General features: G+C 49.4%; 2 protein-coding genes across 5 annotated transcripts in view; one reads left to right on the top strand and one right to left on the bottom strand.

Annotated features, from left to right (window-relative positions):
- The window catches only part of LOC119404548 (equilibrative nucleoside transporter 1), a 63,508-nt gene extending 55,439 nt beyond the window's left edge, over window positions 1-8,069 (bottom strand). Inside the window, exon 1 of the mRNA XM_037671091.2 lies at window positions 7,981-8,069. The gene's annotated coding sequence lies outside the window, so the exon portion shown is untranslated. The remainder of the gene's footprint in view (window positions 1-7,980) is intronic.
- LOC119404547 (excitatory amino acid transporter 3) overlaps window positions 7,906-25,129 on the top strand; it is a 54,132-nt gene continuing 36,908 nt past the window's right edge. The window contains exon 1 of one of the 4 annotated variants that reach the window (XM_037671086.2): window positions 7,906-8,067. In XM_037671086.2, the coding sequence (XP_037527014.1) occupies window positions 7,921-8,067 (147 nt within the window). In that variant the 5' untranslated portion in view covers window positions 7,906-7,920. Of the gene's footprint in view, window positions 8,068-12,310; window positions 12,472-15,818; window positions 15,845-24,571; window positions 24,842-25,129 lie in introns of those variants that run through there. The other 3 variants (XM_037671088.2, XM_049418923.1, XM_037671087.2) reach the window with 3 other exon arrangements.

Raw genomic sequence — 25,129 nt, 5'->3', positions numbered from 1 at the left:
AGGGGGGGCGCAAAGTCAGCCCTATACATTGTAGGGGGGGGGCGAGAAGAGGGGCGCAAAGGCAGCCGCGTACATTGACATAATAGGGAGGGGGGGCGCTGCGACGAACCTTCGCCCCCCCTGAAGGGGAACCCTGCGCACGCTTATGTCGGTAGTCCACGCAGAACCGCACAGAGCCGTCCTTCTTCGCAACGAGAACGACAGGAGACGCCCATGGGCTGTTTTAGGGTCGAATAACACCGCGGCGAAGCATGTCTTCGACTTGCTCGTTAATTACACGACGCTCTGCAGGAGATACGCGATAGGGACGTTGCCGCAGTGGTGGTTGGGCGCCAGTGTCGATGCGATGCGTGACAGCAGACATGCGGCCGAGAGAAGTTTGCGCGACATCGAACGAAGAACGAAATTCTTCCAACAGGCACAGAAGATGGGAACGCTGGACCGACGTAAGGTTGTCAGCAATGGAGGAAGCAAACACGTCAGCGGGTGACGAGTCGGATGTGGTAACAGCACTGAGCGTATACGGGAGCTGGCACAGTGCGTGTGACCCGGTGCGGCCATAACTTGTGCGTCTTCGAGGGCTTCCGCTCTGCCGAGACATTCCCCGCGCACCAACCTAACAACGTACGGGGATGGGTTCGTAACGAAAATATCGGTGTCGCCCTGAGTGACTTGCACGGTCGCAAATGGCACCAGCAAACCTTTCCTGGTGAAAACGCTGTCAGAGGGAGAAAGGAGTGCAACGGTGTCGGAGAGACCGGTGCAATAGACGGGGACAGCCGTTGACGAGTTTGCAGGAACTGTTGTGTCGTCTTTGACGAGTACCTTGGTCGCAGCCGATGGACTATTCGCCGGCGTCAAATTGGAGAATGGTGAGAGCTCTATTTCGGCTGGTGCGCAACGAATTACGGCATCGTGGCGAGCGAGAAAATCCCAACCCAGGATGACGTCATGAGAGCATGAAGAAATGATGATGAATTCGACGGCGTACAGAGCGTCCTGAATGATGACACGGGCTGTACACACCGCTGTCGGGTGAATACTTTGGGCGCTGGCTGTACGGAGGGAGAGCCCGGAAAGCGGCGTCGTCACTTTTCGTAGTAGTCGGCTAAATTTAGCGTCCATAACGGATACGGCAGCTCCAGTGTCCACAAGGGCCAATGTGCGCACGCCATCTACAAACACGTCTACTACGTTCGATGGGCTTTGCTGAGGGCTTTGGCAGTTCGATAGCGTCGCAGCCCTTGCCTCTTGGACTGCGACGACTAGTTTTCCTGGTCGCGCGCGACCGGACGGGGCCGCATCGGTGACAGCTGAGCGGCGTCTTGGGGACGGCGAACGGCGGGTAGATGGAGACGGGCGTGACGTCGGTGACATAGGCGGCGGCGGCTCGTAATATGGGCGGCTGGACTGGCTGGTGACGGTCGATCCGAATCGATGCGCCTGCATGCGATTGCAATAGCGGGCGACGTGACCGGCGCAACCGCACGCAAAGCAGATGGGGCGGTTGTCGGAAGTGCGCCATCGGCTTGCCGGGCTAGGTCCCATCCATGTCGCAGGACGCGAGGGACGGGGTGGATGCTGATATGACTGCATGGTGGGCTGCAGTCGTGGCGTATGGATGACGTCGGCGTACGCAGCCGGCACACTCTCTTCGAAGGCCTGAGGCCTTGCGACGGCTCCGGCGTAAGTATGTGGGGGAACCACAGGAATCGCTGGAGGCGGCCTGGCGACAACTTGCGCGTAAGTGAGCGGCACAGTCGCTCGAGGGGGCTGGTGGTATTCCGGCATGACCTCCGCGATTTCCTGCTCAATAGCCCGGCGTAGGGGAGGCAGCAGTGTGCTCGACGGCTGTTCAACAGGCTGCGGGTGAGCGAAGGCCAGTAGAGAGAACTGGCGGGCAATCTCCTCGCGCACGAAGGACTTGATTTCGGCGAGCAAGACGGAGTGCATGGTCCGAAATGGCCGACATGCCAGCGAGATCGGCGTCGCGTGATGGAGGTCGACGCGTCATCAGCCGCTGCCGGCGCAGCTCCTCGTAGCTTTGGCACAGTGTGATGACCTCAGCCACAGTGCTAGGGTTTTTCGCGAGCAACAGGGTGAAGGCATCGTCGTCGATGCCTTTCATGACGTTCCGGATCTTGTCAGACTCAGGCATGGTCGCATTGGCTTTCTTGCACAAGTCCAGGACGTCTTCAATGTAACTCGTGAAAGACTCGCCGGACTGCTGGGCTCGTTCACGCAAACGCTGTTCAGCTTGCAGCTTACGAACGGCAGGGCGGCCAAACACGTCGACGATGGCGGTCTTGAAAGCGGACCACGTAAAATCGGAAGCGTGGTTGTTGTACCATAGGCTTGCGACACCTGCGAGGTAGAAAACCAGGTTGCTTAGTTTTCCGGCCTCGTCCCATTTATTGGGTACGCTGACACGCTCGTAAATCGCGAGCCAGTCCTCGACGTCGGTGCCATCCGCGCCGGTGAAAACAGGAGGGTCGCGGATACGGGGGACACCGGGACAGGATGTCGGTGCAGGGGGAGGCGTTTGCTGGGCGGCATCTTGAGTCATGGTAGAGGGCACGGCACGGGATCGCAGCTCCAAGGGCATTGAATGCTGACCGTAGTTGTTTGAAGGGCACAGCACTCTCCACCAAATTATAAAGATGTTTATCGGCGGACACTCGGCGAAGATGAACGACAGCGACAGTCAAGGCGGGGCCGCTACAGGAGGATTAGTCGCTACAGGAGCTTCGCTACAGGAGGATTAGTCGTCAGGTTGCAAGAAACATATCGATACTGATCTGCAGAAGGACTGCAATCTGGACGCCGTTTCTGAAATATAGAGTTTTTGTTCGGCAGCCATGTGTTAACTCATGAAGACCACATGGGGAGCCTCACGAAAAAACTAAAATGATTGGGACCAGTCATGTGGCAGTCACGAAGGCAGTCGTGTGCGGGCCGCGGACCGCGGCCGCGTGCTTGAGACCCCTGGTATATAGTTCAAAGATATCAATATCGGCGCATGGGTCCCCGTTCATAACTACGCCGCCTCTACAGCGATGCGACGTCACTGCTGATAGCCGCAACCATGAACAAGCGAGCGAGATATTACTGCATGTAGCAAGGAGCCCACAATCCAGGCCCGTAGCCAGGGGAGGGGGGGGCGAAATTTTTATGATACATGGTGTTTTACCGACAATAAGTATAATGAAAATAGGCATTTTTTTTTTCAAATAGTCAGGGCTTTCAGCAAGTGCCCCCCCCCCCCCCCCCCGAAAAATATTCCTGTCTACGGGCCTGCCACAACCTCACATAAACGATCTCTCGCTCTCTCTCTCGTGTGACCTTCTGGGCTCCGTCCATTTTTCCGCGACATATATACGATGTCCCACATGACCGCGCGACTAGTAAACTCTATGGCGCTAAAGCCCATAGGCGCCAGCCATAGGGTGATCTTTCATAACCATGAGTTACTGCCGAACGAAAGCTCGCGCACACACGACACACCGAGCGCCAATCTCCCAGCAAACAGGAATATGCGACGGTTGTCAATGCGTCCACGGACAACAGTGCGCTCGTGTTGTTCGTGCCGCTCTTTAAGTTCCGTCTGTTGCGTAACCTTTTAGGACCGCTCGTCCTGCCACCGCTCATTCGTCGCCTTCAGCACTGAAGGGTTAAATAGCGTTGCGAAAAGAAGAAAAGTGAGAAGGGACCAATAGCCAGGGCTTCTCTATCGGCGCTGCACCATATTTGGAAGAAAACTCTTTGTCAAAGGGTAGTAGGGAAGTAAACACATACAGAGATTTACTTTGGAGGTAAATCGAACAGCTCCACCTGAAAGGCATATAGGTAGCAGTGTTGCGGAATGGGTGCCAACTCCATTCCGGGGAATTAGAACTTGCCGCAGTTCCATTCCTTTCAATCTTCTGAATGAAAAAAACTTAGCCCATTCCCACTCCGGGAATGGCCGGGCAGTTCTATTCCATTCCTGTCATTCCTCAACGTAGGAAAGGCATCTTGATAGTTCTATCGAGTTAAGAATGAACGCCCTATAAAGCTGATCTCATCAGATCCATTAAGAACCACAAAAGTACGCCAAACACGTTACCAAGGTTGAGGGATAGTAGCTTGATGACATCTCGTGCAGTACAACCACACTACTAATTCCCATAGGGGCAGTTCTCTCGCTACCTATAGTATTTGCATTAAGGTGCGTATATGGGCCGTTTGGTACATGTTCAACGATACGAGAAACAGCGCGACACACAGGACAGTGAAAGCGCTTGGTCCGTCTCTTTCACTGTCCTGTGTGTCGCGCTGTTTCTCTTATCGTTTGCATGGTCAGCTTGTTTGAACGAATGGTGATGTTTTAATATTGTTTAAGATTAAATGCATTAATGCTAAAATGACGACATAGCGTATTTTTATGCTGACAAAAGTAGCGTTCAAGGGTACTAAGCAGTTTAGCCACACGTCTGGAGCGGTCGTGAATATGGAGAAAACTAAGATTTCGTTAATAGCGAACAAAACCCTCTAGATCTGCTGGTATTAGTTGGAACAGTGCACCGCTCGGGCACCTTGTGCCTTTGCATCGAATACGGAACACTGGGCCGCACTGCTCGTCAGCACTCACGCTTGTCAAGCGCGCCTCGCAAGCATGGATGGGGTGAGGAGAACTTTCTTTGTTCGTCTGTGCGCACGTATGCAACGTCTTTGTTGTCGCAAAGGTTATTTTCGTGTGTCAGGTACTAAACTGCTCGTGGGATAAAGATCAGGCTGCGCATAGAGTTTTGGCCACTTTCGTGTGGCGGTATCAATAGGAACCAACGCGCAGGGATAGTTTGTTTCTCCCTTCAGTATCTGCTGGGATAATGCATTTGTTTGTACACTATAACTTATGCCTCGGTTTCTCTTTTACAAATTGGCAGATCGTTCACACTTTTACACCACGCCTACCCTTGGCTCTGGCTAACTAGAGGTGGACCTAGAGAATGCGCTATGGCCTTCGACTTCGAAAAAACATGTATTCAGGCCTCCATAACTAATTTGAGCATGACATTACAGTAGTAGCAATTAAGGGTGTAGCAAAATACGTTCCTCCCCAATGCCCTATTTGCTTGGCGATGCGAACGCGGGTATGTGCCGAGTCGTAGCAACCGACCGAAGAAAAGATGCAAAGAAAAATGATAACGATAATAATGAAATGATCCCACCCCGGAGCAGTGGGACTTCGGAGCAACACAGTCTATATAAGGCAAGAGTTGTAGTAGGCGCGTTGCTTATAAATGTACCGTGCTTGTAATCAGCCAAGCCATTTTAAAAAATACTGCTTTATTGTTAAATTCGAGGCTCTGACTTACTAATGTTTGAAGTTTGAAAAACAGCGCGTAGATGAAAACGTGCTCTATTTTCGGAAAAAGATTGTAATTCCATTCCCATTCCATTCCATGCAAAAGGCGCTTAATTCCATTCCCATTCCATTCCGGGGCCGCGAAAATGTGGAATGATTCCGGAGTCATTCCACTTCCGGATTGGCAACTCCGCAACACTGATAGGTAGCGGAAGGTTCAGGAGGGGGAGGGGGGCAGGGGGTACCCCCCCCCCCCGATTTTTGCCTTCCCCACTTCTACACCCAAGAGGAGGGGCAAAGGGGTGCAGGCAAAGGGCACCCACCCCCACCTTCCCGAGGGATTCACTTGTCGTGAGTGCCCCCCCCCCACTCCCTGGCGCTGCCCCTGGGGTGGGGGTATAATAATATTACTGTGGTTTTATCTGTCAAAACCACGATACGACTATGGGCCACGCTGTGATGGGGGGCGCCGAATTGATTTTGACCTGCTTGGCTTCTTTAGCGTGCAGGTGAATCTTATTACAAGGGTATTCTCGCATGTCGCCCCCATAGAAATGCGGCCGCCATGGCCGGGAATCGAACCCGCGTGCTCGAGCTTATCGGAGCGACCCCTTGCTTGCTGAGCTACTACGGTGGGTGGGTGTGTAAATCCCATCATGAGGGAGGGATGAAAACTGGGAGCTGATGAAATCGTGACGAAATACCGGTAAAAGCTCTATTTAGATATGATAGTGCAGTGATAGGCGTGAATGTTGTAGCTTTTGGCACGTGGACGTGTCCCTTTTCCTTCCAGGTTCTTCCTGTCGTCTTTCGCAAGTTGTGCCGGTCGATAGGAATAGCTGCTTTTTCCACACATTGGCACTGGCCGGAGTGGTCTAACTATGACTTTGAGGATGTAATAATAACTGTTTAGGTTTTACGTCCCAAAACACGGGCCTCTAGCCTTTCGTCTCTATCGACGTGCTGCCGCCGCGGCCGGTATTCGATACCGCGACCTTCGGGTCAGCAGACGAGTATCATAACCACTAGACCACCGCGGCGGGTGAAGACGTCGCTACACAGACTTCAAAACTGGAGCGCATTTCTATACTTACGGAACTGTTCGTTTAACACGAAGAATAAGATTATTTCCATAATCTTGATCAATAAACGTTGAATATTAAAGGAAATCTTGTACAAGCGTTGACATTGGTGCCGACCCTCGATATGCTAAGTTTAACTTGATTCTACGTTCTCATCGGGCAAACTGCCCGAAATAGTCCGCGCGAAGACTATAGAACTGAACCGTCGAGACAGCGAGCATAGTTCAGTCGTATAAGGTCCGAGTTCACGGCGGAATAGGTGCTCGCTAGTATCGTGAGGAAAATACGCTAGCCAAGCTACTGAAAACGGCACCTCCCCGACCGGATCTGCACGCGAGCGTCACGTCGGCTGCGCCAGTTCCCATCGCCTCCTGGCAAGCCGACTTCCTTACATCGCTTGGAAAAAATCAAAAGAGCGGGTTAACGGGAGCACGGCCCCGGCGCGCCTATTTCGGTTCTCAAGAAGCTGAGAAGTGCGTGTACGGCGACCACTACGGTATATCCCACCTCAAGATGCTCATCTTTAGATCCCGCGTCAATACTGGTCCGCAGAGCGGTCATGTGGCCAGCATCTGTCCAATCAAAACGCCGGCTCCCTCCCGGAGGTGTCGTCGGCAGTGCGGAACCTCCCACCAGTACCGGGCCGTTAGCCATTTTTTTGTCGAGTCGGATAAGACTGGAGTTCCGTGAGTAAGCCTACGTGCTGCCCGACGTAAACGTGCCCCCCGAAGCGTGTAACCAGCTGAGCAGACCCTGACGCCCCTTTATCAATATGCGGTGCCTGCTTGTAAAGAAGTCGCGTACATTGTGGCACAAGTGAATGGTGTTCTCACTGACTTGTGGATAACTCAGGAGCTTCCTCTTGTCTGTCGAAGGGCACGAATACAAGACCTCTCACAGCAGTGACACATCGATCTAGAGATAGACGATCTCTCTTCACGCCCAGCGTATCACCGGTGCTTGTGATCACCTGTGACGCCTTGTGCTGCGAATACTATCGTAAACTGTTCACTCAGTCGTCGTGACCAGACGGCTAGAAACCATTTCACTGTTGCGGCTTCGGATATTACCCCTACCCAGCTAACAAGACTCATTTTCGGCCAATGAATTGCCGCAATACCTCCGAGTATGTGTGCATATACAGCCTGAAGCTGCTTTGTGCAGAAGCACTACTTGAACCAGTGAACGTTAGCCAAGAGTTTTAATTTCGCCGTGTTCCCGGAGTTGGAAGTTATTGCCGATTAACCGAAGCTGTTGAAAGCTTTTTTTCACGCATAAATTGTGGTTAATCAAGCGATATCCCCGATTATGTAAAGCTGTTGAAAGCTTTTTACACGCATAAACTGTTAAACTGTGATCTATCAAGAGATATCACCGACTGGGTGAAGCTGTTCACAGCTTTTTAGACGCATAAACTGTGGTTTCGTTGGAGGCGTACGCCAGGGGACATCCAAGCAGCCGCTGTATCGGGCAAGTGTCTCAAGCCCAGCCATGAGCTCGGAGACACACTTGTCGAGCTTCGACCCTCGACGGCCAGCGAGTCCCAGTTACCTGCGCATGGATCCGGAGAATCGTCCGCGCCGACTGCTCGACCCGGAGGAGATCCCATTTCTGCCCAGAGCCCGGTCATGGAGGAGGGTGAGTGGTGTAGTCGAGACCGCCGCCATCTTGTCTCTCAGTCTGTTCTCCTCGCCATATGGGAATGGGAAAGAAGGTACCTGGAAATGAAGCAAGCGAGAAGGCACTCAGTAAAGAGCCCCTGAAACGGTCTTTGTGAGAGAGAGAATTACAAATGAGGGAAAGGCAGGGAGGTTAACCAGAATTGAAACATGCGGTTTACTACCCTACACTAGGAGGAAAGGGGAAAAGATGGAAATAAGAGCAGAGAGAAAAGGAGGTGCGCAAAAAAACAGAAAAAAAAGAAAGGCGAAGAGTTGGAGCATTATAGTCTGTGCAATAGGCTACTGCCATGCAAAGAGAGAGAGAGAGAGGTTTACTTACAGAAAGGCAGAGAGGTCGACTTGAGCGATAGTATGCTCTGTCCTGCTAGTCTACACTGGGGGAGGGTAATGGAGAAGAAGAGAGATGAATGACGACGGTAAGGTAAGTTAGGGAGGTGGGTATACAGTCCCGTCAAGTTTACGCAATGCTACAGCCGTGCATCCAGTCCAGTGGCTTGTAGGAAGGCTACGACCGCTCTTACGACCACAGACCGTTGGCGTCACGCCAAGAGCCTAACACGGCCTCATGACTTGATGACCAAATATTCAAAAAGCTTTTACAGATTTCCGGTGCGACAACAGTTTAGGGCGGCATTCTAATACTGCCCCGACGTTCTTTACCGCTGTCCTCCCTACAGCGCCAACAGGATGCCGCTAGTGGTTATTTGAATTTGTGTAAGTGGTCGGGCTACACAATTGATTATTAGTACTAAAATTTAAGCGAAGCACCTTGGAACAAGGAATCTACAGATGATTAAAGGCAATGCTCCTCCCAAGCCATGCTTTTTTCGCCTCCCGTTCTTCGCCGATTGATCGGAGCTAAGCCCCGCCTCTTTATTCGTCCGCCATGTCGAGGAAGATCACGGAGGCCACACTCCGCGTTTGATGTCTGCTCCGCTATGTGCCGCCACAAAACCCGGCCGCTCACGTTTCCTTTTCCGGTACATATGCGCCAGTCAGATCGGTCGCATGTGTGACATCGCAAAACATGCTACGTCCCGAATGTTCCCGAACGCGTTTCTACCGAACGAAGAGAAAATTCAGGCAGCAGAACACACTTGGAGTTTTAATACTCAACAACCCGGACGATATCACGATCATCGTCGTTGTCGTCATCAGCCTTCTTTATGTCCACTAACAGAGCCTCTCACAATGATGCCCAATCGACCCTTTATTGCGATATCAATTATATGGTCAGTCTCGGCTGATTTTTGCCGTCCCCTTCGCCGCCGTCATGCACCGTATATATATATATATATATATATATATATATATATATATATATATATATATATATATATATATATATATATATATATATATAAGCCAAGAAAAATAATTCATAAAAACTTTCAGACGCGCGGAATCGAACAGGCGACCTCTCGCTTCGCAGCGCGCGGTGTTAGACGGTCAGGCCACGAACAGAGCCGTCTTCCAGCCTGCTAACGGCAGGCTATTTATATACACCATTTACTTCAGCATGCTTTCTTAGTCACCACATAGATGGCTCGATGTGCGCGCGTGGCGCTCTTTAAAGATCGTCGCCCCGCTCCTGCAAACGCCGTTGCTCTTCGCTCTACATGGCGTGGTCGCCTTCGTGAGCTTATCTTGAGGAAGGAAGGTACGGCCGTTCACTTCGCTCGCTGCGGCGGCCGCGTTTGCGAAAGGAGCACGCTATTCAAACAGAAATAAGTAACAACTGTGACAATTAGTTCGTACTCGTCCTGTGTGTACCTGTTTGTTCGTCTCGTGCGTCTTGCGTTTGAGCAGTGCGCTTCAAGTGTCGAGCTGCGACGCATTAGTTCGCGCTCGTCCTGTGTGCGTTATTTTCGTGCGTTCTTTGGGCTCGAGCGACGCGCTCGCAATTTCGAGCTGCTTTCCGTTCTTCGCGTTACATTCCAATTTATTGCTATCGCATTCATTGTTTCGCACTTGCGGTGAAACTGTGACTTTTTTAAGAGTGCAAATTTCGCAATTCCGTCGCTCCACGTCACCCTTTGACGCCCTCGGCCGCGCTTCCAATCACTCGGATACCGGACGACGATCACTGGCCAGGAGGAGGGTTGGGGGGTTCAACCCCCCGTTCCTCACCCACGAGAATTTTTCATTTTGCATGTGTACATATACACACGCGAACATACATGTCGCCTCGACGACACTTCGAAATTTTGTGCACGTATAAGACAATGAAAAGAAGGGGTAACCTAAACTAACGTGGCCAATAGCACTGTTTTTGGATTACGCGCAAGCACTCCGCAGCGGCAGTCTCGCATGAGAGCGGTGGAAACTGGGGACGCTGCTTCACGCAGCGCGTGTTTCCGCCGTGCGGCACATTGCGATTTCACGCCACGATGCATCCAGTGGGCACGCCGCGCCCGCTTTTCAAAAAAGGTTGGCAGGCGTGACCGAATGAGCGCTTTCCGTGGTTCCATCTCGATGAGTTCCTTTCTCTTCACTTACAACGTAGCAGGCAAGCCTGAGACCACGCTTCGCTTTTAGATTTCTCACGACGTCATTACGTAATAAGCGAAGCCGGTGCAATAAGTGACGTAAGCTTTTTGTGGGTATAATTAAACGTAGTTTTTCGGCAGATGGCACTGCGTGGTACAGCAATGGAACGTTAAACAAACGCGGTGGACAAACTGGTGCTCAACATGCAATAAATGACGCATTTATGGGTTTTGACTATATATGGATACATCACGCTAAGGATGGATACATCACGCTATGGATAAGCGCTTCGTCCTGTGTGTCCCTTCTATTGTCCCATCCATCGCGCTTAATTTTCACCAAGGACACATCACCGTCCTGAAGCTGCAGCACAAATGTACCTATAAACATAGGCGTGCGCATAGGGGTGGGGGGAGGGCGCCCCCTCCACTCCCCAATCATCTAAAAGGGCGTCAAGTCTTATATCTTTACGCAGTCTCACCTTCCCCGTCATTGTTTAATGTACAAGGTTATGGCCAAGCAGGTGTTTGACAATTATAATGGTGACCGAGGACACCTGACGTTATATTCCATGAACTGTTAACCACGTTTTTATCAAGACGGGTACCAAAGGCAGGCCGTTGTGCGAAGCACGTCATCGCGTAATTTTCAGTTTTTCATCCGTTGCGCAGCTTGTTTTCTATCGGATTCAACCAATGGGGGAAGCGCTGTAATGAAACATGCAAGAAATCTGAGCACGCCGATGCATAATACGTCTTGAAACAGAATTTCCTCGTTAAAATTCGCACTGTTGTTAGTGGGAACGTCGATATATAGGGAGGGTCATTTATATCCCGCGTTTTTTTTTGTTTTTTTTTTTGCGATAAAGGAAGCTTTCCTCGTGAACGCACTGCTGAGACAGCTCTTATATCTGAGCTGCGACAGCAGTGTGCACGCTTGCGACACCGGACGAGCTTCCGCTCGCTCGTGTGTCGGATCTAGATTTCAGCGATGAAAGTGCGTACCCTGCTGCGCTGTCTCCAGTTCCTTGCGACGCGCTTCCATAACTGAAACGCGCTACACACCCGGTTAACGCCGTACCATGTTTGATTAGCTATGCGATAAAAATGGCTTTGTTTAATGGTCGCAGTTGGGAAGGTATATAGTAAAAATACAGCTAAGTGTACAGACCATTGCAGCTCGCGCTGATTGGATAGAGATCGATCAAGAGCTGGCAGTGCTTCGGCTGCTGCAGAGCATTCTATGATGAAACACTGAAATGGACAGTCCACATAGTGGACTTCTATATAGAGAATACCACCGCAGATCAACGGTGGTAGGTAGTGTGCCAGGGAAACTGCAGCGTGTTGTTCTACGTCAATTAAGTACACCGCACCCGTTAGCCCTCTATACAAGGGCTTCTTCCCCGCCGTGTAAATACGCTGACCGGAAGTTACCATCGAGCACGTCACAGTCCCCGATTGTGGAGCGGACATAAAGGGGCTCATAATTTATAAAGTAGAAAGGCAGCTCGCCAAGCTTCCAAGGCTGCTGCTGTTTGCTCAACGCTGGCGAACCGCGTGTACCCAACGCGTAGTACGTCACCTGCGCTAGCGTAAACAGCGCGGTCGCCGGAGGCCGCAGCAGCGAAAGAAGGCACGCCGTTGGGGCAACGGCAGCGAAGAACCTGCGAAGCGACGCTTCGCGCTCTCTCGCTGCCCGTCGACCGGTTTCCCGAACGCTGTCGTGTGTTTCTGGGCCGCGGCGGTAGAAGCGACACGGCCGCAACGGAAGCGTCGTCGCATTCCGACAACGGAGGCTGCGCCTACCGCTCGCTGCGCCGACGTCGTTGCTGCGATGGACGCTTAGACACCGGCCGCCCCCCAAAGGAGTACGTACGCACATCTCTTTGCACCGATCAGCCGAGGCATGCATGAATCGAGAAGGCGGTCAGATGTTGCTGCCTATGCTTTGACAAGACCGGCCTTGTGATCTCTGGCGCGGCATTTAGAGCAAAATACCCACGACCTCGGGAATGCGAGTACCGTTTCTGTAAGGTTAATCTACGTCTTGTAAATAGAGCACCATACCATATTGAAGCTGCTTTGCTACGCCACAGGTGACAAAGCCAGCTTGAAGGAAGGCGTATGTTTTCTGAAGAAGAGACAAAATGCTTTATATTAAGCCACCTTATCTTAGGCTCACGGTCCTGTAACTGTTTTAGTTCCATCAAGTGACTTATAGGACTTTTCGCATGTTCGAGTGCCTAGTGCAGGCAGTTGCAAGGATTCGCTGCCTGTGACGAACACATGTATGTACCCGACCCGTTGTCTTTCCGGCAACGGGTGAACGCGCGATTAACGGCAGAAGAAGCAGGAGTTGCGTTCACTCCGTCAGAAATGGCCCTGAGGCATTCCTGCAATTGGATCCCATATTGCATCCTCAGGGCACGAAAGTTCTACATAGTGATCGCCCTATTCCTTCCGAGTCTACATAGCACCAGCAGCATAGTCGTGCGCACGGTAGTGGGGTGGGGTGGGGGGGGGGAGCAAAATCTGCCCCATACTTTGATTCAGTAGGGGGGGGGGCGATGAACCTTCGCCTCCCCCCCCCCCCCCCCCCCGATGGGGAATCCTGCGCACGCCTATATGACCAGCAGCAAGGAATTGTGGCGCGGAGATTAGTTACGGCAGGTGGAGTTCAGCGCTGAAGAGGTCTTTACATTGCTTCGAATGCGCATAAAATTATGTGGACTAAGACGTACTGTCTCGCTAGTTGATTTGACATATGCAGTTAATGGCAGCCGAAAACGCGTAAGGTACGCTATTGTATAATAGTCTTGTATCCTGACCTCACGTGCATTTTCTGGCACCGTTCTAAACTGCATGCGAGCACTGGCTGTGGAAGGAAAGTGCAGGGACAGAGCGTAAGAAGGGCTAGAGAGTGCCCACCTGCACCACTAAAGTATCGCCGGTTATGGCTGCAAGGTAGGATTAGGGATCGTCAAGGGTGGGGAGTAGGCTTATAAAGTTGTGATTGATAGGAAAATGTTGTAGGAAGCCTGCGAGGTTGCCTTACTTGCTCATGTACATATCAAGTAAACGCAAGCTGTCCGTGTACGACCCTCAATTCGCTGGTCAAGATTATCGCCACAAAACAGCGGACGATTTACTTGTAGGTTTTTTTCAAATGCGCTTGTGCAAATGAGAGCTCTTTAGGTGCGCCCAAAGCGAGGTGGCGGAGCATTTTTGTGTTCTGCTTACGCCGGAATGCGGCCGTCACAGCCGGCAATCGAAACTAAGGTCACGTGCTAAACAGCCAGGACGACGATAGCAACTCAGCTCTCCCACCGCGTTCTGAGGAGTATAACATATCATTGCGGGAAATCCAGTTACAGTGTCAGTCATTTTACTCACTGCGCACGTATCGTCACTAAACATGATTTCGCTTCATCTTTGACGAAGATCTTGAAAGAGCTTCGGCGTCACGTTTTCGTTGCGGAACTGCGGCCTCCCCGGCCGTGAAGCGTGTCCACGAGTTCACAGCTGCGTGTCGTGCCTGCAGTTTTTGAATCGTCACTCTCGTCCCGCACGTTGCTGCACGCTTAAAGAGCGTTTGCCCAGCATGTGTATAGCGGTGCATGTTTGCGGTTTAGCGAAAAGTAGTGAGCCGGCGTGCGAAATTTTAACGTGAAAGCGTTAAACAGCTCGTTTCGCAGAAATACTGGCGTCGGTGTCGGAGTCGGAGTGGGAAGAGTCTCCTTAACGCATGCAATAATGCGTGGCAGAAGCGTAAATCCTGTCACGCGTCGAAACATGTGAATTACGCAACGCGTGGGTGTTTTAAAGGCCCACCCATTACAAAGCGCTCAGACACATTTAATCATCATCAGCAGCAAAAGCAACAACAATGTGAGCAGCTGCGTAGGTTGGCGTGTTGCCTTACGGACGCGTGGGCCCTTCCTTGATTCGCAAAAGGAAGAATTATGGCGTGGTCGGCATTGCGCAAGTGTACTTGCAGTAGGCATTTTAGGATAGTTTGAAACGGCCAATGTTACGCGCACAGACTATTGTTTCCTTGCGGCACGATTGAGGCATACACCGAGAACCGAAGCCAAGCTAGCAGTTAAGAATGCGATGCGCACGGGGCCCGATTACGCTACCGCGTCCTATTCTCGAAGGCGAAGCTAAAGCGTCCTCCAAGTTTTTGTTCAGAGTCAGTGAGTGTGAACCGCTATCGGACGGCTGTTTCAACCTACTGAAAGTAAACGATGCGTGGATGACGCAAACGAAAGAACGACATACCATGACTTGCTTCGTCTGTCCTCTCCCCTCCAAAAATAACCAGCTCTTCTCGTTATTCAATGAGAGAACGCTTATTGGTTAGCTGTAACAACGTATGTCTCTCGGAATCTCAAGGGGAACGAACATAATATTGTCAACATAGTCTGATGTATACGCCCTTGCAATTTTCTAATAATATCGCGCGAGCGTTGACTCCTGGTCTTGGTATCGCTGAATATAGGCGAGAAGTAACGATATTTCCCACATGATGCCCAAGCGCAGAGAGCACTCACGAGCACGAGCGCCGTCTGCTACCCTCTTTCCTTAGAGATGCATACTCACTACCAGCCTTATCCGTGCGGTCATGTGCCCAGAAAGCCGGTGCGACGCTCGTCGTATCGCTGATCTCGTTGTTTCTCGCCGATATTAGAAACTACCCTATCCTAGCGTCGACGTTCGTGCGATATTATTAGAAAATTGCAAGGGTGTACTCGGCTTCTTTAACAGCGGATAGACCAATATTACCATTCGCATAAGGTAGAGCATACTAGTACAACTGCACAACCTTCGGGGTAGATACATATTTTCGGCGAGAAATCGGTGAGAAAACAGGATGTGGAGCCAAAGAAATCATCATCTTAAAAGTAATGTACGGAATAAACATTTATGAAGAGATCGGGGTAGGCCTTGGTATATAGACACAGCCAGACTCATGCGGTGTCTTGCGTGGCGAGCCTGCAACTTTCCTCTGCGTACCGCGGAAGCGATGCGACCTTCCGTTAGAGCTGTGCAAGGCTGAGCCGACGACGGCAAACTTAGGAGGGGGAACCCCGGCGGAAGAGACGTGTTACCTGAGGGCGATGCAGGCGAGCGTTCTTGGCAATCAAGCAAGTGCGTGTGTAAGGCGTATTAGTAATTCTACGCAATCTTGGTGACTACCTTGAACCACTTGAGTCGGTGCCAACGCGAGCGAGACAAAAGGTAAGGCTTCACGTTATTCTGCCCTCTGCTTAGCTAAAGCAATTCAAAAGTGAAATGTAAAAAAAAGAATTCCGGGGTTTCACTTGGCAGCATCGCGATATGATTGCGAGGCGCGTCTTAGTGGATTAATTTTGGACTACCGGTGGTTCTATTAAAGCGCGGCTAAACCTAAGTACAGGGGTGGTTTTGCGCTTCACTCCTTTTCAAGATGCGTCCTCCGCGATCGTGAATCGAACCCGCGTCCTCGAGCCTAGGAGCGCTACACCTTAGCCGCTAGGCAATCGCGGCGGGTGGAGAAATGAGATGTAAGTGACGCACACTCTCAGAAAAAAAAAAGTGTATTTGGAGAGCATTTCTGCCACGCAACTGTAATCATCGTCCGGCTTGATCGCGCTTCTTTTCTTGAAATTAAACTAGGCTCTTTCCACGTTCCTATCAAGAATGCTATGTCACGCTGATAGCGCGCACGCCGTTCGTGACCGGAAAGTCCCGGGACAGCGGTGATAACTGAAGGAAAACACGCGAAGTAGATGACGATTATACGAGTAGTTGCATGGCACAAATACTCCCCAAATACTCGATTTTTTTTTCTTAAGAGTGTAGGAATATGCGTTATACTCGACTTTCAAATGAAACGAAGGCCGCCATGCTGATTTTGCTGCAGCTACAAAGTTGGGGTGGGCCTCCAGCACATCACAATGTTTCAGTCCTAAGAGACCGACGCTCAATTATACGTCATGTATGTACTTGCCGCACAAAAATATCGACGCTCAGTTCTAGCTCACCATGATTCGCGCGACTCTCATAAACAAGTTTTTTTTTTTACTGACGGAATTAATCAATTTTTATTTCCTTCTCAATGATTCGGCATCCTCACAATGACATCCTATTTCTGATGTTTTATCACTGTTTTGGTCTTGCACATGAGTACAAATTAGTGCTTGTCTATTTTACTCTTCTCTAAAATCAACGCTTTTAAACGTTATTATCGACAAGCTGCAAAACGCTACAAGAACATACCGTTTTTAAGTGCTTCCACGGGGGTCACTTGCGCGGGCGTAACTTGGTGGTGATCGACAGTGCTCGAACACAGGCGACTGCGTGAGCCAACATACCAACAAGGAGACGTGTTTTTCAAGGCTTTCATCTTTGGACACGTGTAGCGCTTCACGATTTCAAAAGGCAAGGAAGGTGCCTGTCCTGTCGCCATCCTTGCAGTCTTTCGTTTAAGAAACACCCTGATGAGCTTGCACATATCCAAACACGAACACCTTAGAACTCGCTCAGTTTTATACCCCAAGCAACTGCTTTCCTTGGCAGAGGCGCGTAGGAACGCGTAGATCCCCCTCCCCCACACTCACAGGGAGAAGAGGAGAAGGGGGTAAGAACAAGCTACTTCGCTTTTCTTAGTTTTCTTGAGGACTCCATAGAGCGGCGTTACATGAGGGGCGGCAAGAAAGAAATACAAGCAGGTGTTCGCCTTGAATTACGGTGGAAGGCCGATTCACAGTTTCCTGCTTGGAAGGTGCCTGAAAAATGGTGGTGCCGGCACGTGCGGGTGTAACTTGAAGCGGACTGCCAGCGCGATGATATGTGTGCGAAGCGGGCGTGATATACGGAGGATGAGTCAGAGAAGTATCGAAGAAAAAGGGAGGGCGTGGCGACCTGTCGACGGAAAGGAAGCGTTGCCACACCTGATTCCGCTTCCAACGACAAAACGCTGATATCGTACCAGCGTGGTGAATAAATAAACCTAGTAGCGCGATTTTGTACATAGTCCAGTTGCGTACGATATGTAATCAAGAGTTCGGCGAAAGTTCGTCTGGTCAGGTAACATGATGAGGATGAAAATGCGGTCGCTGACCAAGTCAAGGTGAGAACACAGAGACGTTTCGGCACCCGTACAGGTTCCTTGATCACACCTGATCAAGGAACCCGTGCGGGTCCCGAAACGTCTCTCTGTTCTGACCTTGACTTGGTCACTGACTGCATCTTCATACAGATGTACACTAGGGTCCACTGTTAAAGGGAACACTCAAATGAGCACCTTTCATATACTGCTGGCCCCCTAAATGCAAGTGCACGTGGAAACTTGGCTAGTGCACAGCACTAGTCTGTCAAAAAGAGTTGGAACTGTCAACCACCACGATGCTTTTCCAGAGAGCTAAATCTAGACATATACTTAACGCAAGTGTTCCCTTTAACAGTGGACCAGTCTGTACATAGTCCACCATTTTGAACAGGAAAATACCGAGCGCGGAGTTTCAAATGATGACTAAAATGCAAGGCTGGGGATGATCATAATGATGCTTATTATTATTTGATGAGTAAGCATACAGAAATAACAAGGGCGCAAAGGAAATAGGCAAGAAGCAGGCTGACACCTGCCACCTAGAGGGGCTCAAAGCCTGACTACTACTTCCGGAGGAGAAAAAAATAGAGGAGATAAAGACAGGGAGAAAGAAAGATGAAAGAGGGAAAGAAAAATATATCACACGAAATGAAGCCAACAGTAAAGTAGGGACGGGGGAAAAATGTCTGCAAACGGGAGGCCAAGTCAGTTTCGTGCAGGAGAGTTAGCCGGGAGATCTGGACCTGTTCGCGTCGATAGAGCAGCGTGTACCCTGTCGGAAACAGGCAATCGTCAACGGTTGCACACTTCAGTTCAACCAGCCTGAAACTTCTTCATTAGCAATGCACGCTATTATTATTTTTTTTTGGAACAAAATACGCGCCAACGATAGCAATTTTTTTTTATTACTATATGCGCCACATACTAGGAGACTTCTAATATGCAAAAACACAGCTTACACAGCTGCTAGAAAGAGAAAATTTAAGGCAACCGTGATTCTATGTTATTTATTTATTTATTTATTTATTTATTTATTTATTTATTTATTTATTTATTTATTTATTTATTTATTTAAATACTGCAAGCCAATAATTTGGCTCAAGCAGGATCATTAAGCCGGCTGGCCGATTGCAAGATGAACGTGCGAACTGAAAGCTTTGTGAATGGGGCCCCAGTTCAGCAAAGGAAAGACAACGAATTTCTAAGCGGTGGAGATAAAGCTGGCTGGACGCCAGGCGATGTAGGCACTGAATATCTGCGCACACAGAAATTCTATCCTGCAGGGTAAATCCGTTTCTTTAACTCGCTTACGGAGCAGAAACTTCTTGCAGAGCTCAAGAGGCGCAACGACCTGTAGCATCAATAAAAAAAGAGATATGTTCATATCACAGTGCTTTCCATAAAAAATGCTGATTAAAGTAGAAACGACAGTTGAGTAAACTTCATACTATGCGTCAGTAATTTATCTATCATGCGTCAGTAATGTACGGCAAAGAACACCTGCACCTCCTGAAGGTGCGAGCGCTTTACTTTGCAACGCCATCGTTGTATGAACGACTATGGGTGGCTAGAGCTACAACGGAAACATCTCCAACGTAACGGTTACCCGCTTCCTGCAATGTTTACATTGCATTATCTGCTGCGCGTTGTAAAGCACGGGTTTTTACGGAGGGCAGTGTCAGCGCTGAATTTTACGGAGGGCAGTGTCAGCGCTGAAAGTTTTGTTCTCGAATATGTGAAAATCTATCTATCTATCTATCTATCTATCTATCTATCTATCTATCTATCTATCTATCTATCTATCTATCTATCTATCTATCTATCTATCTATCTATCTATCTATCTATCTATCTATCTATCTATCTATCTATCTATCTATCTATCTATCTATCTATCTATCTATCTATCTATCTATCTATCTATCTATCTTTTTCTTTTTGGCGGCCAGTGTCTTTCTGAGCTCTTTCGCTCACGTCCTGTAATGGGGTACGATGAATATCTGATATTTCTGATCAATTCCAACTACCGCATCTACTCGCGTAGTACGAACTCTTGTTATCGTTGACTAAGCATTCCACGTGCTGGGTGAATGACGGCTAGTGGTGGCTAGTCGTTGCTAAATGATGATCAATGTTAGTTAGTATTCTCTATATAATTTTGGCTGTTTACTATTTCAACAACAACACTGTCGTTACTCAATCTCAGCCTTATCACAGATTTTTCTATTAATATGTTTTTTCCCTTGCCGCTTTGGCGACGTCGCGCAAACAAACGACCCCAATGCATTGGTTTCCGGTGGTGCTCGCGTCAGCGAACTCAACGTGAGCTCTACTCGCCTCTAGCCAGGCTGAAGTCGCACGTTCGCAAACCCCCAACGTGCTCTTCAACCCGGATACAGCTCCGACTACGGTTGAATTGTTTCCCTTCTCTACGCGCGACCAGAGTCTTTCCTACACTCCGCTCGTACCCTGGGAACGTTTAACGAGACGCAGCCATTCTCACATTCTGACCACGGCACAAGGAACACAGCCTCAATGCGTTGTCGAGCTCCCAGCGACGCGTGGCAATACCGGAGGAAGGGGAATACCGGTGAGTGAACGATTTCTCCGCTGTCGTCAACCGGTTGCTGCCCTGCGGACAGCAGCTTGCGTTCACGTAGTGTACGGCAGCTGCGTCAGAAAATGCTATCCTCAGGCGAGCGCGGTTGGGCAGCCGTGTACGCACATCTGCATCTAATAATGAGATAAGATCTCGCGACGCGATAGGAAACAGGGAGGGAAGGGGGAAGGATAATTTTCGCAAAAGATCTGAAATATCGCAATTCGAAAGTAACTGACTACCAGTTCGTGAGGGTAGGTTGTAAGGCAAGTAGTTAGCTACATGCTCCTGAACTGGGTGGTACAAGCGCACTCAGTGTAAAGACGACTGGGAGTTGGTTACAAAGCAACGGAAGCTCGTAAACGCTTCTTTGCATACATTTTTGATGAGTAGTGGCTGCAGCACACGCTGGAGCACGTGAGAGATTTCATTTCTTCTGTATCAATCCGATATACCATAATAATTATTGGGGCTTAAGGTCCCAAAACCACGATATGATTACAGGGACGCCATAGTGGAGGGCTCCGGAAATTTCGCGACCATGGGGTTCCTTAACGTGCATCTAAATATAAACACACGGGCCTCGAGTATTTTCGCCTCAATCGAAAATGCGGCCGCCGCGGCCGGGTCCCGCGACCTTCGGGTCAGCAGTCGAGCACCATAACCATTAGACCACCGTGGCGGGTGATCAATCCGACATGCGTTGGGGTCTACGTGAGAGACAGCTGTTCAGGCATTTGATTTCTTCTATATCAATCCGGCATAAAAAAAGAAATCTTGCATCTTGCGTAACGAAGAAATCAAATGTCTGAACAGTCATCTCTCACGTAGACACCCCCCACGTGTGTCGGATTGACAGGTACCGTCTCTTGCTTGGGCATGCGCAGATAAGTATTTGTGCCTACTTTCTTTCCCGCCGCTGGGCGCCTTTTCGGCTGTTAGTTCGCCTTTTCGGCCGTGTTTGCACGCCTAGCGTCTTTTATCACTTAATTAATCATTCTTTATATTCATATATGTTGAGCGACTTTTTGACGTTGATCTACAAGTAAAAAGCTGTTTTGCGCAATGGTTCATTGCCGGCACAAACCTGCGCACTGATTACGAGGCCACTGTCCCTTTACCTTCTTTATCTTTTCAGTGCCTCGGATAAGAAAATGATGCACAAACACGGTAGACCCGGACAATAACGCGTGAGCAGTAGTGTGTGCCTGCCTGGCGTTCCGGAGTCTGCGATATGCGTTTCGTTATCTCTTTCGTTGGCTTGTCACGACATTTCCTGCCAGATTTAAGGCACCCGCCACGGTGCTCTAGTGGTTATGGCGCTCGACTGCTGACCCGATAGTCGCGGGATCGTATCCCGGCCGCGGCGGCCGCGTTTTCGATGGTGGCGAAAATGCTTGAGGCCCGTGACTTAGATTTAGGTGCACGTTAAAGAAACCCCGGTGGTCAAAATTTCCGGAGCCCTTCACTAGGCGTCCCTCATAATCATATTGTGGTTTTGGGACGTTAAAACCCAACAATTATCATTAGATTTAAGGCTCGTTCACATCGGCGACTAAGTCGCAAATGGCCGTTTTGGTCGCAAAGCGACTGCTTCGGCTCAGTCGCTCGCTCATCGATTTTTCAGTCGCGCGACTGTAGGCTCTGAGCCAATCACGTGCGCAGGAACAGGACGTCAGCTTATTTTACGGGGCAATAGCAATGCTAGCTATATACGAGCTGGCGTGACTTCTATGTGGCGACGTATGTAAGTCGCACGTGTGAACAGTGGTCGCCGGTCCCAAACGGTCGCGCGACCGGTGCTAGTCGCCGGTGTGAATGAGCCTTTACGTCGAAAGAAGGCAGTGTGTGAGCCATTGAAGTGGCCCAGGATGGGAAACATTGGAAGGAATGTATTTCCAGCTACCAAATCGCTTTTAGAAGGAAAAAAAAGACACAAAAGACAGAGATAATTGAATTGCGAAAGGTGGGGAAGTAGCTCATTAATGCGTCAGGGAACAGCCCCGAGACGTTGATGAGCTAAGGAACCGGCATAGATAGATAGATAGATAGATAGATAGATAGATAGATAGATAGATAGATAGATAGATAGATAGATAGATAGATAGATAGATAGATAGATAGATAGATAGATAGATAGATAGATAGATAGATAGATAGATAGATAGATAGATAGATAGATAGATAGATAGATAGATAGATAGATAGATGTGTGGTAATACACTGAAATAAACATACACTTTGTTTTTGTTTTTTTTCCCTCAACATATGCTGCGCCTTTTACGGCAGCATATAAACCCAAACAAACGAAGTCCATTCCTATTTTCTTAAGGCAAAGAAATAGCGGGAGCCGGTCATTTAGCTGACCATTGTAAAATATGTCAATGCACAACAAGGTTTCACAGCACACCCGTTCTCGGTAGGTGTAACGATGAGAAATGCAGTTTAGTTCACGCATCTTATTGCATTGGAAAATCTCATGAGATTTGTGCAGTGACTGTCTCGATCGCAATGTAAAAAAAAGTACAATGAGATGATATTTTTGAGAACTTGTCTGCCATTATGATGATGGCAGGCAACAGGGGCGTAGCCAGAATTTTTTTTTTCTTGGGGGTGGGGGGGGGGGGGGGGAAGGGGAGTTCAACCATACCTTATGTATGTTCGTGCGTGCTTTTGTATGTGTGCGTGTATATATATGCGCACGCAAAACTGAAAAATTTCGGGGGGGTTTTGAACCCCCCTCCCCCCCCCCCCCCGAAATTGTAGATGTATTAAATATGCAAGTAAGAAGGCAGGTATCCAATACCGCCAGTGCACGCTACCTCCCCTTTCGCCTTTATGTTGACGGTGTGTGCCGAGACGAAGGCGTCAACCCTTGCACCACCTTAAAGCAACGAACGGGAAGCGAAAAAGGAACAAAGATAATAACAACGCGTAAAAAATCTCACAGCACGTAACCTATATTTTTATTCTATATCTTTCGCATTCCCGCTTACCTGGCACGGGTTTTACCGCCAATAAACGAAACCTACAACACCATAGATTGCTGTCCGTAGCATATCACTTCCTTGCAGCCTTTGATGGAAATGTTTGCACGTTGGTGGACAAAAAAGCGTCAATAAAGATGTAAGGCGAGGTGTTTTCTGGAGCTGTTGAATAAAAACGTTTACGGCTGAATGCGCGAAAAAGGACAAAAGAAGAAGAGAGAGAAAGTTTCGCAAGGATTTGTTTATCTGACCGAGTACGGCTGTCGTATCCTCACGCTGCACTGCGCCACATGCTGATGCCACAGTGAAATCATATAGCTTTATTTATTTATTTATTTATTTATTTATTTATTTATTTATTTATTTATTTATTTATTTATTTATTTATCGGAGAGAGGGAGCATCTTCTTTCTGGAATGTTGATATGGAGACCAAAGGGGGGCACGGATGTCTCTGCAAAAAGGGGAGGGGGGGGGGGTATGGACGCATTTACGAGTCTAGAACGCAATATGGCAGCGCCCAGGCAGCCTCATCTACAGAAACAGATTTTTCCGGCTAGTATTCTCCCATAAGGCCGCTTATATGCGTGATCGCTATTCTAAAATGGATGCTTGGGCGAGTTGATACGACGTACTAGAAATTAAAACGGCGCAAAATACAGAGAGGCCAGTAAAAATTGTCTAGCCGTGTCCTTTTTATACTGGTCCTCTGTCTTTTGCGCTGTTTCAATTTCTAGTACGCTACTGTTCCATGCTCTCAGTACTTACGCCTTTAATTCGGCTTGCGGTCGCATCCTCCCGTAGGTTGGGCACATTCGCGGTTCGCTCACCCGCTGATGAATGCGGCACAGAAAAAAAGGAAACGATACGTGCTCGGAACAGCTGTATACATGAAGCCGCACCCGAGAAAAGATGCCTTCTTGCTAGACTATTGCAGCCGCTAATGCATGACCGTCATCCGTCTCTCTATTCTCAACTTTTTTTTTTGCTGTGTTCTTATTTCGAGACACGTGTATACAAGATAGTGAGAGGTGGAAGCAAAACATACGCCTTATTCATGGAACGCGCCCATCGCTGCCATTGTGAGCGAGTCCTCACTGACGCAGATAAGCTGAGGTTAGCATAGAGTCTCGCGTTGACTGAGAGAGGAGGTGAGAAAGTGGGGTGAGGGAAAATGATTGCACCCGGCTTAAATGCCACAAGGCGCGCTTCAGGTGCTGCCATGTTCACGGGCAAGTCTCCCGCGAGTTTGCGACGCGCGATCGCGACTCCGAGTAGTGCCGCGACACATCTCGCACGCATGGGCAGCCCCACGTGACACCGCCAGCCTTCGGAACTTCACACCGGGGCATTTCCGACGCACGGACACCGGTCGGGGGTTCGCTGCCCTTTCCCCGACTGACCACGCTCGCCTATCGCACTCCTCCACTGTGCTGTTGTCTCACCTGCAAGCGAGTATAGAGAGTCGTCACCTTTCTGCGACTTCTGCGCCTGCGAGCCGCGGCTGACAATGAGCTCGCCTCGTCGCGAATTGAACGAGGATCCAGGAAGCATGAGGCTTGTGAGTGTTTCCGGTGGATTTTTTCTTAGTGTCTTGTTTTATAGTATTCATTTTGTTCGCCCCTTAAACACTCGGATGAGTAATGTACTAAAGCAGGCGTCAGAAACACACGGCCCGAGGACCTTTTGCTAGCGGCCCGGCCCGCACATGACTGACTTCGACCCATATATTTTTTTTTCTTAATTAGTATGTTCATGAGCTGCATAGACGTGACTGGTCTGGTGCGTGAGGCGCCTAATGCGGTCACCTTGTGTTAAAACATAACCGCGGAAAAAAACACTATATTTC

Source organism: Rhipicephalus sanguineus, chromosome 9 (genome assembly GCF_013339695.2).
Source record: "Rhipicephalus sanguineus isolate Rsan-2018 chromosome 9, BIME_Rsan_1.4, whole genome shotgun sequence".
Lineage (NCBI taxonomy): Eukaryota > Metazoa > Arthropoda > Arachnida > Ixodida > Ixodidae > Rhipicephalus > Rhipicephalus sanguineus.
The sequence above is the reverse complement of the archived record's forward strand: the minus strand, read 5'-3'. Positions and strand labels throughout refer to the sequence as shown.